This window comes from Amia ocellicauda, chromosome 9 (genome assembly GCF_036373705.1).
Source record: "Amia ocellicauda isolate fAmiCal2 chromosome 9, fAmiCal2.hap1, whole genome shotgun sequence".
In the NCBI taxonomy this organism is placed as follows: Eukaryota; Metazoa; Chordata; class Actinopteri; order Amiiformes; family Amiidae; genus Amia; species Amia ocellicauda.
The window spans coordinates 18,374,208-18,389,934 of NC_089858.1; the positions used below are offsets into that span (position 1 = coordinate 18,374,208).

Consider the following 15,727-nt stretch of genomic DNA (forward strand, 5'->3'; position numbering starts at 1 on the left):
TCATCTGAGTGTGTTGAGTCAGGTGCTCTATGTGGGTCACATGATGCGCGTCACGTGCTGGTGACGACAGCGGCGCCGACACCGCCGGTCAGCTCTGCCTGTCTGTTATATATGGATTTATTTTAATTCGTCGGTGAATAACTTCGCTTCCGTGACTCCTGCGGGGAGTCGGGCATGCATGGACGGGTGACAAGGTCAGTACTGTTGTTGCGCGATTGTGTAGCTGTTTAACACGAATAAGAAGGGGTGGCTGGACAGCGCCGTGGTCTTCGGCTGATGTGGCTGTTCTGCTGCCGGCCGCAGCGCCGCACCGGTGTTGGCTTCAGCTCCCCATTGCTGGACAGGTCGCGTTCGTGTGGCGCAGATTTACGCAGTTTGTAAGAGATTTCCACAATCCCACCGATCCCATTGGTGGAGCTGAGCAGAGCTGCGGGGAGCTGCGCTACACAAACTGGGGGAAACAGGATTCCTCTCCCGTTTGATTGTTGACAGAAATCTCAGGAGTGCATGCTGCTTGCTCTGCGATGCTGTGTCCGTTTTGATTGAAATGGGAAGGGCGCTGTGCTGTGTGCTGTGCTGTGGGGTTGACACGAGAGGCAGGGGTTCACGTCCTGTTAACTGGCCCTGCGTCCCTCACAGTCATCGACAGCAACTGACATTATGTGATGGTTATAAAATTCATTATGTATGACTTAGCTTTATGTTGCTGTTGATGTATCCATATTATCTGCATGTAAGGAATATAACGTTTTGTTCTGATCAAATTGCTTTGTGTAATCGTTGAAACTATGCACAATTTTTAAAATAATCCGCACAAAACGCTATGAAAACAATTGAAATAAACTTCCCTTTTTCAAAATCTGTATAGAACTAAGTGCTTACAATTAGGTACAAATCGCCTCCTCCTCCTCCTCCTCATGTGTTGCAATAACTGTCCAGCAGAAACTATTTCATAACATAAAAACATATTTGCAAATCTTTTATTTATTTTTTCCTCACACGAGCAGATTTGTGGCAAAGATGTTGCTGATTACAGATAATGCTAACCACAACCAATGTTCCTGTCATAATCAGGGGGACTACTTTTGTCACTGGCTATACGACATTAGCATCGTAGACATTAGAAAAAATAGTATCTTGGTGGTTCATGCCTGTGCAGCTGCACACAAGGAGATGGCAAGTAAATGTTTTTCATTTAAAAATGCACTTCCTGAAAGGTGGGAGAACACTGAGTAAATTGAAACTCCCATTAGACTGTGGTTTCTATGCTGCTTACTCTCCAGTTCAATTTCTGCTTCTGTTCTTTTCCTAATAGTAAGCACTTCTGTAGTCTGTTGCAGCCTTTGACACCAGTAAGCTAGGCTGGTCACAAAGCAGGGAGAGATTTACAACAATGCAATAGCATGCAAGTTGCTCAAATCAGACTTTATTCCCCAAGGACAATTGTACCCTCCTGTAAATTGCTTGCCTTGTTCTGCAAGGAACTATTGCACTGTTTTCAGTCCCTGTCTTTGTTTGAATCTGAGTGTTTTTCCCATTCAGTGATTCTTGATAGCTATCCTTACTTAGCCGTACTCCCTCTGTCTCGAAAACCAGAGGAATGGAAATACAAAAGCACGACCTAAAACATGTTCTATTTAGAGATCAGTCATGTGAGGGATCTAGAACGTGCAGTGTTTTTACAGATGGAATCCAAAGAGCTTCTGTATTGCAGCAAGAATTTAGACGTACTGTCCCTTGCCTACACTAATGCATGCATATCTACACTCACCTAAAGGATTATTAGGAACACCATACTAATATTGTGTTTGACCCCCTTTCGCCTTCAGAACTGCCTTAATTCTACGTGGCATTGATTCAACAAGGTGCTGAAAGCATTCTTTAGAAATGTTGGCCCATATTGATAGGATAGCATCTTGCAGTTGATGGAGATTTGTGGGATGCACATCCAGGGCACGAAGCTCCCGTTCCACCACATCCCAAAGATGCTCTATTGGGTTGAGATCTGGTGACTGTGGGGGCCAGTTTAGTACAGTGAACTCATTGTCATGTTCAAGAAACCAATTTGAAATGATTCGACCTTTGTGACATGGTGCATTATCCTGCTGGAAGTAGCCATCAGAGGATGGGTACATGGTGGTCATAAAGGGATGGACATGGTCAGAAACAATGCTCAGGTAGGCCGTGGCATTTAAACGATGCCCAATTGGCACTAAGAGGCCTAAAGTGTGCCAAGAAAACATCCCCCACACCATTACACCACCACCACCAGCCTGCACAGTGGTAACAAGGCATGATGGATCCATGTTCTCATTCTGTTTACGCCAAATTCTGACTCTACCATCTGAATGTCTCAACAGAAATTGCGACTCATCAGACCAGGCAACATTTTTCCAGTCTTCAACTGTCCAATTTTGGTGAGCTTGTGCAAATTGTAGCCTCTTTTTCCTATTTGTAGTGGAGATGAGTGGTACCCGGTGGGGTCTTCTGCTGTTGTAGCCCATCCGCCTCAAGGTTGTACGTGTTGTGGCTTCACAAATGCTTTGCTGCATACCTCGGTTGTAACGAGTGGTTATTTCAGTCAAAGTTGCTCTTCTATCAGCTTGAATCAGTCGGCCCATTCTCCTCTGACCTCTAGCATCAACAAGGCATTTTCGCCCACAGGACTGCCGCATACTGGATGTTTTTCCCTTTTCACACCATTCTTTGTAAACCCTAGAAATGGTTGTGCGTGAAAATCCCAGTAACTGAGCAGATTGTGAAATACTCAGACTGGCCCGTCTGGCACCAACAACCATGCCACGCTCAAAATTGCTTAAATCACCTTTCTTTCCCATTCAGACATTCAGTTTGGAGTTCAGGAGATTGTCTTGACCAGGACCACACCCCTAAATGCATTGAAGCAACTGCCATGTGATTGGTTGGTTAGATAATTGCATTAATGAGAAATTGAACAGGTGTTCCTAATAATCCTTTAGGTGAGTGTATATGTAGCCTATAATATAATATATATACATACACACACACGGGTTACAAATTAAAGGAAAAACCAACATAAAGTGTCTCGGTAAGCTGTTGGGCCACCACGAGCTGCCAGGACAGCTTCAATGTACCTTGGCATAGACTCTATGAGTCTCTGGACTCTACTGGAGGGATGAACACCATTCTTACAAAAGATATTCCCTCATTTGGTGTTTTGATGATGGTGGTGGAGAGCGCTGTTTAACACTTCGGTCAAAAATCTCCCATAGGTGTTCAATTGGGATGAGATCTGGTGACTGCAAAGCATATGAGTCACATCATTTTCATACTCATCAAACCATTCAGTGAGCCCTCATGCTCTGTGGATGACGGCAATAGTCCAAACGGACGTGATGATTATAATAATAATACAAATAATAAACAAACACACAACAGAGGAAAACACCCTGGACAGTGTCGGCTAATACTGAAACAAAACAAAACCTATCTAATCTAGTCTAGAAGGGAATCCACTACCTGACTTGTATTTCTGGAACAGACCCTAACTATCTGCACTACCTAAACTATATAACCCTGACAACAATAAAAAAAGGGGTGATAACGGCCCTTACCTAAATACCTAATGTACTAGACAACATATATCCCTATGTGTAAACCCATGGGTATCTCACCTATCTACCCATTTTCCTCTGAACAAAAGTCAATAACAGATTACAATGTGATGAAACCAAAAACAGAGAAGAAAACAGTAGGTAATTACACAAGGAAAACACAATCAATCACAAAGGTAATTGAACACAAACAAAAAATGCAGCAACAGAAATGGCATTGCTATCTGTCAGCTCTCTCGAATGGAGAAATGACGGGCATTTAAACAGTAGTCGGAGACATCGGATTAGACAGAAGCACGGGACAGCGGAGTTTGAATCACTTGGATGTAAACCAGTCACAGCCGGACACCTGTGTGCAATAAGAATAGGGAGGACAACAGAACACGGAGCACATGCCAGTACACATACGCAGGTACATAAGGCACGTAACAATGATGTACACCTGTTTGGAGGCATTTGCATTCATTATGTTCCTTCACTCATTTATTCAGGTTTTTCCTGGTTAATTTGTCACCCATCTTTATATATATACAAATTGTCTTTATTTGTACTTTTCAGATTCTTCGAAAGATCTTGCACTGCCTGGGCACCCTAGCTGTCTGTTGTCTGAAGAGGTGTGTCTGAGTGGATTGGACAGCTGTGGGGATCCCCTTGCCTCCCATTATGCCAAAATGAAAACATCATGAGGTGCAAAAGCCTCTGACTTGACCTCCCCCAACACAACAACCCCATCTGCTAAGTGTGTCATCATTGTCTTTGCATTTCCTCCAAAAAATTGATTAAACTGAACCGGCAAGGCCATGTTGCGGCCGGAGATGGCGGTCAACAGCGAGACAGGTGACTGGGGCTGGAGTGAGGATGCCGGGGAGAGGGCCAGGCTGCTACAGAGCCCCAGCGTGGAGACGGGGCCTCAGGGGAAGGAGCGAGAGGGTGGCACCTCTGCCCTGGCTGCCGTGTTCATCGTAGTCAACGCTGCCCTGGGCGCCGGCTTGCTCAACTTCCCAGCAGCCTTCAACACAGCGGGAGGCGTCACCTCAGGCATTGTGCTGCAGATGGTAAAGACCTGCCTTCTAAAGGGGCTGGGGAGAGCAAGGCTGAAAAAGCAGATACAACACAGAGCAGCAGCAGCAGCAGGAACAGGAGGGGAAGGGTGCATGTGAGGGTGATCGCTTGGTTCTGGTCTTGTGGTTTTTGCACCTGCATAGTAAACTTCTCTCCAATGAATACCTATGTAAAGCAACCTGAACTGATGACCTCCCTTCGTTTTGTAGCTTTAAATGCTACTCGTGATGCTATGTTAACACATGCTATTTTCAGTTCTGATCCAGGCCTGCTTTTAACAGGAGTTGTCTAGCCTATACTTGTTGTAGTTAAAGCAGTGGTGTGTGTGCGTGCGTGCATGCATGCTCAGTTCCTTCTTCTCTGTTTCAAGTTTCAGTGTACAAGATTGGGAGTACAGGTGGTTCTGAAGAGCCAAGTGTTAAGATTGTGTAATTGTTGTCCTTCATGATTCAAAGGCCAGCCAAGTGTAAATACTTATATGTTAGTTTGGAAAAAAATAAGGAGTTTTAGTTGACAGAAGGAGATAAGGGTTCTATAGTATATTGTGTGAAGAGCAGGCCTGGTGTGGAGAGATGACTTTTGACACTGACCACTGCTTCCTCCTGTGGCCCTTCAGTGCATGCTGGTGTTTATCATCAGTGGGCTGGTGATCCTGGCCTACTGCTCACAGGTCAGCAACGAGACCACTTACCAGGAAGTGGTGCGGGCCGTGTGCGGGCGTGTTCCGGGAGTGTTATGCGAGGTGGCCATCGCCGTCTACACTTTCGGCACCTGCATCGCCTTCCTCATCATCATCGGCGATCAGCTGGACAAGCGTGAGTGCCACCCTTGGCTGTTGTCTTTGCATCTGTGTATTTCTGTGTACAGGTACAGCCACTGGGAAATCGGCCATCTAAAATCGATACTACATTGATCGCTTTTGTTGATGTAGCTGGGAAACCTCTTGTTTGAAGGCCTACTAGAAACTACTATATGGCATCAGTGCAAGTACACTCCCTGCCTTGCAGCTTGTCTTCTACAAATATTTCCTCAGAACCTGTGCAGTTCATTCAGTGTCACTCCCCCATTTTTATTTTATTTTAAAATCTGGAATGTATTTCTTCAGCTTTGTGGAGTGTGAGATTAATTTATCATACATACTGTATCGTTCCTCTGCCCTGGTGCCTCCAATGAGGCAATTGAGTTTCTGCAGAGACTGAGTGACTCAGCTATTGATTCAATCAGGAATCCTGTCTCATTCAGCCCTCAATTCAGCTACACGGGGGGAAAAAGCAAATGAGCTGTTCTCACTTTGACTTATTCACTTTTCCCAAGGTTTTAAGATACTTTTAGTGTTTACTTTGCTTTCCCATGGTTCTCTCTGCTTTGTGTCCTGGTTAACTATACCTTTCCATTGTACTTTTCTTTCCTGCACTTTTACCATGGTTAGCCCTTTAATAAGGGCCGTGAGGTACTAGCCTGAGAGGTGGGCATCAGAACTGATCACCCATGGTTTGTGTTCGCAGTGATCGGAGCCACAGTCCATGAGTCGGAGGGTGCCGTTAGCAGCAGCTGGTACACTGACCGCAAGTTCACCATTGTCCTGACATCTGTGCTACTCATCCTGCCACTCTCCATCCCAAAAGAGATTGGCTTCCAGAAATATGCCAGGTAAGCCACAGACCCGATGCAACCTCACTGTTATACCTTGGATGATCAGCTGTTGCACATGGTAATGTTGTGTTGTTCGAGTGTTGGGTGAGGAAAGTGTAAAGCTGAGCATGCACACCTGGCCAAGGAATTTACCTTCCATACAAATTTGTAAATTTGCATGTAGAGTAGATGCCAAGGACAACAATTGTGAGCTGACTGCAACCTTTAAAACATTCTGAAGTCTAGAAAAACAGAAACGGTAAAACAAAATCTTAAAGTTAGCCTGTAATTGGAAACTTTTTTTTGTTTGTATTTTTCTGCTTATTCCTAAAAGTTTCATGCAGAGTTTATAATTAGCATCATTTGATAATGGATTGTCTCACTCCTTCGCAGTGCACTGAGTGTCATTGGTACCTGGTATGTCACTGTTGTTGTCATCGTGAAGTATATCTGGCCTGACAACAATGTGCTCCCAGGGTATATCCCCACGAGGTGAGTACAGACACCCCCTTGGCACTGACCAGTATAGGCTTGTCGTTATACCAGGCTCTTGCCTCGCCCTGCTTCGATGATTGCATTCTGTAGCCCCTCCTCTCCAGTCATGGCATCATCACAGGGTCCTAAAGTGACTTACTAAAGTGTCGCCAGGTTGACTATTCTGTGCACTCACAGTCACCTTTGGGGGGGGGGAAGCTTCACCCTTGCAAAATGAAAAAGCTTGATCATCTTCTCTCATTAATTTACCTGTCAACTCTAGCTATGGAAATTGGCAGATAAATAAATCTTCCCCTTGTGAGCACAGGGGGATACTGAGCAGGAGTAATTACAGAGTAAACGGTAATGTTTCCCTGTGAGAGACCTGACAAAAGGACTTAAGCTCATTCGGTGGTATTTCACTGCCAAGAGCTAATGATTTAATTAAAGGGGCGGGGGGTATAGATTGATTACTAGGCAGGGTGAAGGCGTTTCAGTTCCGGGAAAGGGTTCTCATCTTCCTTTTTACTTCTATGAAAAGCAGTATCTATCTATCTGTCTATCTATCAGCCAGCTTCAGTCCTTACTGGATTATATTCCATAGAAAATCAAAAACATTTTATGATGATTCTTATTAAATGTTTACATTTATCAAGCCCATTCAGACCTACACTGATGGAAACTTCTCCTTGCTTTCACAGTCCTTCCTCATGGACCGCAGTTTTCAATGCAATGCCAACTATATGCTTTGGATTCCAGGTATCTCCCTTTGATATTATACTATTTCTATACACATCTTACAGGGATCTCTAATATAAGTCACAGATCTGGGTCTGTAGGGTTTTATTACTGGGTACAGTGCTTACGATGAGAGTGTAGAAGGGAATCTCTGACAGCACGGTTTATATGAAAGCATGCCTTAGGTTCCCTCCCGGGGCTGCTCAAATGCCTTCTTTCCAAAGCCAGTTAAAATGCAATGCAATGTGTTGTCTGCACAGGTAAGAGCTGACCACATGGTCTTCTCAAACTCATTGTCGCTTGGCTCTGTATCCCACTGTGCCAGTTTGTTTTACCAATGCAGTTCATGGTGAACTGGCTAGAATAGGACAGGTACTGTACATTGAGCCTGGTTGACTGAGCGCTTACTCTGGGGGACCAGCCATACTGCTGCTTACCCTGCTTCCTGTTCTGCAGTGCCATGTGAGCAGCGTGCCCGTGTACAACAGTATGAAGAGGCGAGAGATCAAGCCCTGGGGTGGGGTGGTGACTGCTGGAATGATCATCTGTCTCTTCGTCTACACTGGCACAGGTGGGGTGTGTTTTTAGTCATCATCAGGTGTGACTGCAGGAGGAGAGTGCCGAAGTGGTCTCGCTCACAGAAGTGGGAATGGGTTGGACGGGTCTCTGCATGCACTGACGGGACTCCTCCTCTTACAGGGGTGTGTGGGTTCCTGTCATTTGGCTCGAGCGTTAGCCAGGACGTGCTGATGTCGTATCCCTCAGATGACGTCGCTGTGGCCATCGCCCGGGCCTTCATCATTGTCTGTGTCGTCACCTCCTACCCTATCCTGCACTTCTGTGGCAGGTAGGAGCCATGCGTGTACGTGGGTGTCTTTATGCATGGCGTGTACGGCCATAATTGTGTGCAGTAGCGGGCACACCTGTGTGGCTGCATCTGTGAGCAGGTTCTGGTATGTCTGTGCGGATAATTCAGGTGTCTTCTGTGTATCATCATTACTTATGTTTGCAACCTTGAATGCTACTTGAACATTCTATTGTATGTTGACCGTCTGGCTCATACTGATCGCTGCTGCTGGGTGTCCCTGCCCTGTGCACTGCCCCTCTCTCCTCCTGTGCGTCCTGCAGGGCTGTGCTGGAGGGGCTGTGGCTGCGGTTCCGCGGAGAGTCGGTGGAAGTGGACGTGGCGCTGGAGAGCCGGCGGCGGCTCTTACAGACATTGGTGTGGTTCGTGTTCACGCTCATCCTGGCGCTCTTCATCCCCGACATCGGCCGTGTCATCTCCATCATTGGGGGCCTCGCCGCCTGCTTCATCTTTGTCTTCCCAGGTACAGCGTCTGACCGCAGCATGCCTCGGTGAGACTGGGGCTCCCACGTGTCTCTTGCTGGGATAGGACCCTGGCGTGCTGCTGCATAGCTGTATGTGTGCATGCCTTAGGGAGTCTTGGGGCCAAAATCTCTTGGGCCAGCTAGTCTCGGTGTGCTTTGCAGTACTGCCATCCTGTGAATTAAAATAGAGCTTAAATACACTAAAAGCTTTGCCTGAGCTTTGGGCCAGTGCAGAAAGAAAAGGCTGCCATTCACCGAGTAGTCCTATTCGGTTTTCTAGATGGAGTAGACCCCTGTGATTCACCCTGTGCTGATCTGTCCTGTAGCTCTGAGGAAGATCAAAAAGGGGATGATTTCAGATGGCATGCTGCTGACTTGACATGCCAGGTCAGAACAACCTCCAACAGGCACCAGGAGTAGCAGCTCTGCAGTTACGGTGGCTTCTTTGTTTCTCCTCAGGACTGTGTCTGATTCAAGCCAAGATGTCAGAGATTCAAGAAGTCAAACCTGCAAGGTAGGAGAGAGAAGCCTTTTCCATCTCCTTTGACTTGATCAGGTTGAATGCTGAACTAGTCCTTTTCCGTTTGTATAGTGTGCTTTTAATGTGCTATTGCTACACACCTGGATCGGGACATGTTATTTTTTTATTTATCTTTATTCCTTCCTGCGTCGCATTTCTGGTCAGTTCTCTGAGACTGGTAAAGCATGGCGTTGCAGCAGACTCAGCCAGGCCGCAGCTAAGTGTAGAAATGATGCTTGTTTGTCCTCTCCTGTCAGCTGGTGGGCTCTGGTGTCATATGGCGTCTTCATGGTCACTCTGGGGGCTTTCATCTTCGGCCAGACCACCACCAATGCCATCTACCATGACTTCATGCACCACAGAAGTCAGTAATCACCTGGAAGGCAGTGAGAAAGAGAGCAAAAGTATGTATGTATGTGTGTGTATGTGTGTGTATGTATGTGTGTGAAGGGGAGAGAAGCTCTACACTGCCTTCTGCTGCACCATGGGATCCCAGGATGCAAGCTGACCAAACAGACTGAACAGATACATCATAGCTACTGGACTCCAGTGACCGCTTGACCTGCCGCCCCCATGTGCAACCTGTAGGGCTCTGCCAGTAACCCACAGCATCTCCTTCAGCCCCGCATGTCATCTGACCCACCGGTCGGGCTCCACCTGCATGCGTCCCGCCTCCTCCTGCAACAGGAACACCAACCTGGGAAGGACTTTCAAACAGCTCTAATGCAGCTGTCCCATTTGTGTATGTGTTTGTGTGTGTGTATACATGCCTATATATTCAGGGGGCTTATGGGTGATCTGTAGATCACTGTGACTTAAAAACAAACAAACAAACAAAAAACATTGGGAAAACGGAATTCATCCTCTCAGAGCAGAGGCCACATGAGCTGCAAGGAGGAAGAACCAGCGTGCAAGTTGGTGATTGAAATTAAGTGTGTGTGTCCCTGCCCACGCCAGCTTTAAACTGCATAAGGAAAACGCACAGTGTCAGATGGAAAGACTTATGCCTTTTTTCCTTTTTACTTGATTTATTGCAGTCCCTAACAGACTCTCCTGGGAAGGAGCTGGTTTGAAAGTAGACCAGATAGCTGTTTGTTTTGTGATGGCAGCCTGTTTGCTGTCTATATCCTCCTCGAGGGGAACTGTTATCTTTAAAGGATTGTTGCGGCACAGCATTCCATTCCAGGACTTCTCATCACAGGCTTCAAACCCTGGGAACCAATTTTATAAACTTTTTTTTTTTTTTTAGTCTAATTATTAAATGCTCATTTTAAAAGTGAAGTGGTTTCAGGTGTTATTCCAGTGTAAGTTAAAAACCCACATAACCTTTTTTTATGACATTTGCAGTTATGACAATTGTTTACAAGGACTCTTGAACCCACTGTTGTATCTCTGCCGGTCTCGGGACTCTGTTGCGGCATCCTTTCTTTTGTCATGCCTTCCTTTGCAGATTGGGTGACTGTTACAAAGGGTAAAGGTCACCCTTCTGCATGATTGTCACGAAAGTCCTTTCATGGCCAGAGAGCTGAAAACAGCATGGCGGGCCAGCCAGAGATAAGATAATGTATGTAACTAGGTTTTAGACTAATGCATCATGTTTTATATCAGGGTTATTAGACTCCAGTCCCGGAAGGCCACAGTGTCTGCTAGGTTTCCTTCCAACCCAGCTCTTGGCTCCTTAATTGGTCTAATTAAACAATTAACTGAATTATTGTAACACTTCTCTTCAGAAGCTGAAATGTTCTTTGGGTTCAATGTTTTGAGTAATCAACAAATTCAAAGACATTGTCTAGTTTGAGATGAGCCTACCCGAGTAAATTATGACATTATGTAATTGGGAGCTCCGGTTGGAACAAAAACCAACAGACACTGTTGCCACTCAGGACTGGAGTCTGACACCCCTGCTTTATATAGTAAACCTGACATGATCTGTAAATGAATCACTTGTAGGAAAATTCTGCATTTTAATGAATGTGTTTTGAAACTGAAACTCGGGTTTGTACAAGGGTTCTTTGTTTTGCATGGTCCTAACTGTGCTAATTGTTTGGGAGACTGGTCTGTATTTTGATATGGTGTTTGATCATTTTAATTCTAGAACCACTTGTGCTCTTTCAGAACACTAGAGTAGTGATGGTTTTTAAATGCATCCTGATAAGTTACACAATATACTGAAAATCAGGTACTGGATAAATGTACTATTGACATTGGGAACAATATACAATGGATCTGAACTGACAGTAAGCCGAATCCAGAGGTATGAGTCTGACATTAGCACAGCACCTTGTGGTGTTAAATTGAAGCGCAACATTTTTTCTTCTTCTTGATTTTGTACACTAGGTGGTGTTAGAGGGAATTTGGAGTAGAGAAGCAACAATCTGTATACTGGAATTAAAATAATAATCTTTAAAATGTTACAACTCTGAAGGTCTTCCTGATCTCTTCCACCCAGTGTTTTGTTACTCTGGCTGCATACTGTCATGGGTACAGAAAGCTGTAAGGTGTAAGCCTGACCAGGGGATTTTAAAACTGGGCACCGTATGTGATTGAGGCTAAAAGAGATCCACTTTATACCCATCTGTGTATGTTGGAATGCTTTAAATGGTTCTGTGGTCTGCATGTTCAGTACAGAGAGGTGGGCTATTCCTGTACCCTGTGTCTCACCGTGGACCTCCTTGGATTCCAGGTTTTGATCAGTGCCCCCCCTCTCTCCTCTGCTGTGAAAAGTTAACGGAGTAAGCAGATGGCTCTGTTCTGAGGAGTGTAAGAAACACATAGTATAATATACGGTTTAGTTTATTTCTCTGGTTGTGGTAATGAAGGCAGTATTTTGCTCTCCCACAAAGGTGTAATTTCTATATTCCAGAATTATCCATAATTGAATTTCAATGGAAGTGTACTGTTCTACAGATGTTTATAAATGTGTTGCTTTTTTTTCAAATTATTTTTTAAACTGATGTAATTTTTACACAATAAAGGGAATTCTGCTGCTAACTTTTCATTGTATATACGTGTGTGTATGTATTTAGGTATTTGTGTATGTAGAGGTTTTGGTAATCTCTACTGTATCTGAACCACATTCTGACTTTCTGTAGATATCTGTGACATCTGCATTTATGAATCAGAGAGTGAGTGGAAATTTGATATTTTTTTGCAGCCTACTCAACTCCAACAGTCAGAGTTAACTGCCAGTAAACCAAGAAGTAACAAGAATAATAATGTTTCGCACCAGCTGGTCTGTACTGTTGTATGGAATCACCTACATTGCGGTGTCTTTAAGCACATTCCAGTGAGTATCTGCAGATTTGTGTTTTGAGGTCACATGATGCTTTCCGTTGTTTGAAAACACCTTTATTAAAATGTGTCAGAAAAAATTTAAAGAAAAGACAATGACCCTGATAAGAGTGCTTTTATCAAGGTGTATTTCCATTAAGATTCTTAAGGTCACAGTAATAGCTTGATCGTGAAGGTAAAAAAAGGTTACGTATATATGTTTGTGGGTATATGTATATATATTATGAGAGAGAGATCTGTGTTGTCTACATTTATAGTCCTTATTTATATAATTTGCTGTAATTTTTTAACTCTTGTTTCATATTTAAAATACACTAAATTTGGCAGTAGAATGTCCTGTATTTTTGTTTAACATCAAATTCATAAGCCATCTCCTACCTCCGCTTTATGTTTCTTTATTAATATTTAACATATTTGACTTTTCATTAGGATGTCTTTTTTTTATTATTATTTTGTATAAGATTAATATATACTAAATTCAAGTATGAAGCTTTTTCTTCTCAAACAAGATCAGCAGTACTACCTGACTAATAACAGACACTGTGCAGGCAAATACAAATCCAGAGTCCCCAGGTGACAAAAGTCCTCTATTATTTTTAAAATAATGCAAAATAGGCATTTATAATTATTACCAGAAAACAATTAACTATGTTTTAATGCAACAACTCATTTGTATTGAATTGATGGGTCTTAATGTAAGGATCTGCATCAGTGAAATAAAACAAGTAAACCATTATATTGGCCAAAATAAATAGATTATAAATAAATGAAACCACAGAAGTATTTTAGAAAAGGTAACAAACTAGATAATTATATTAGGCCCATTTTATTTATTTTATTAGTACCCATTCAATCCCAGAATAATGTTTCTCTAAGTATTTTTGTTCTCAAAATAATCTAAAGTTTACAATGCATGTCACTGTCTAGTAGGAGTATGGAAACCGGTAAACTAAGATTGAAAGGACAGAAACTGGGGAGGCCAATGTGACTTCCCTCCTGGAGTTTCCTTTGGTAATCTTAACTCCCAGAAAACCCCCTATCTTACTCAAATACTCTATAATTACAGCAGACCATGTGCCAGACAGAACGCCCTATCATTAAAAAGCAAATAACCCATGAACTTTATCACCACAAAAGGGTTAAATCTATATATTTTTGTAAAGGTTTTATCTAATTTATATGCGTTGTTTTCATGTTAGTCTGTGTAGAGAACAATAGTGATATTAAGGGACACCATTTCCTACATCGCCTTCAAGTACTTGCAGTATCTGCTTTCCAGGAACAGTCCTGTGTTCGTTAATTATTTGTCTGATGTCTTTGGTCTTTGTTAATGCAGAGTCATGTTAAAAAACAATAACATAAATGAATATACAAGGAAGGGGAAAAAGTAATGCAGTTTTTATGTTGTAATTACATTTAGCAATAGATACCATTTCAGAAAATCACAAACTAAATCAAATTCCAAAAAACGTCAAGGAGTTTATAAAAATCACTGCAAGAAAAGCCAATGTACAAATGGGATCTGAAGGTGAAGGTACATATATATGTGTATTTATAATTATATATATATATATATACACACTGATCAGCCATAACATTATGACCACCTGCCTAATATTGTGTAGGTCCCCCTTTTGCCGCCAAAACAGCGCTGACCCGTCGAGGCATGGACTCCACTAGACCTCTGAAGGTGTGCTATGGTATCTGGCACCAAGACGTTAGCAGCAGATCCTTTAAGTCCTGTAAGTTGCGAGGTGGGGCCTCCATGGATCGGACTTCTTTTTTCAGCACATCCCACAGATGCTCGATTGGATTGAGATCTGGGGAATTTGGAGGCCAAGTAAACACCTTGAACTCGTGATTCATCAGACCAGGCCACCTTCTTCCATTGCTCCGTGGTCCAGTTCTGATGCTCACGTGCCAATTGTAGGTGCTTTCGGCAGTGGACAGGGGTCAGCATGGGCACCCTGACTGGTCTGCGGCTACGCAGCCCCATACGCAACAAACTGCGATGCACTGTGTGTTCTGACACCTTTCTATCAGAACCAGCATTCACTTTTTCAGCAATTTGAGCTACAGTAGCTCGTCTGTTGGATCGGACCACACGGGCCAGCCTTCGCTCCCCACGTGCATCAATGAGCCTTGGCCGCTCATGACCCTGTCGCTGGTTCACCACTTTTCCTTCCTTGGACCACTTTTGATAGGTACTGACCACTGCAGACCGGGAACACCCCACAAGAGCTGTAGTTTTGGAGATGCTCTGACCCAGTCGTCTAGCCATCACAATTTGGCCCTTGTCAAAGTCGCTCAGATCCTTACACTTGCCCATTTTTCCTGCTTCTGACACATCAACTTTGAGGACAAAATGTTCACTTGCTGCCTAATATATCCCACCCACTGACAGGTGCCATGATAACGAGATTATCAGTGTTATTCACTTCACCTGTCAGTGGTCAGAATGTTATGGCTGATCAATATATATATATATATATATATATGATGTATGTGTTTGTGTATATATATATATATACACTCACCTAAAGGATTATTAGGAACACCATACTAATACTGTGTTTGACCCCCTTTCGCCTTCAGAACTGCCTTAATTCTACGTGGCATTGATTCAACAAGGTGCTGAAAGCATTCTTTAGAAATGTTGGCCCATATTGATAGGATAGCATCTTGCAGTTGATGGAGATTTGTGGGATGCACATCCAGGGCACGAAGCTCCCGTTCCACCACATCCCAAAGATGCTCTATTGGGTTGAGATCTGGTGACTGTGGGGGCCAGTTTAGTACAGTGAACTCATTGTCATGTTCAAGAAACCAATTTGAAATGATTCGACCTTTGTGACATGGTGCATTTTCCTGCTGGAAGTAGCCATCAGAGGATGGGTACATGGTGGTCATAAAGGGATGGACATGGTCAGAAACAATGCTCAGGTAGGCCGTGGCATTTAAACGATGCCCAATTGGCACTAAGGGGCCTAAAGTGTGCCAAGAAAACATCCCCCACACCATTACACCACCACCACCAGCCTGCACAGTGGTAACAAGGCATGATGGATCCATGTTCTCATTCTGTTTA

The 15,727-nt window shown here is 43.8% G+C and overlaps 1 protein-coding gene across 1 annotated transcript; it reads left to right on the forward strand.

The window, feature by feature from the left end:
* The first annotated feature begins 16 nt into the window (after positions 1-16).
* On the forward strand, positions 17-12,344 carry slc38a7 (solute carrier family 38 member 7). Its single transcript, XM_066713586.1, has 11 exons — positions 17-194; positions 4,152-4,648; positions 5,272-5,470; positions 6,161-6,305; positions 6,681-6,779; positions 7,463-7,520; positions 7,956-8,070; positions 8,199-8,346; positions 8,628-8,827; positions 9,288-9,342; positions 9,606-12,344. The coding sequence occupies exons 2-11, from the start codon at positions 4,394-4,396 to the stop codon at positions 9,718-9,720; spliced, it is 1,389 nt and encodes a 462-aa protein (XP_066569683.1). The 5' UTR covers positions 17-194; positions 4,152-4,393; the 3' UTR covers positions 9,721-12,344.
* Positions 12,345-15,727: the final 3,383 nt, after the last annotated feature.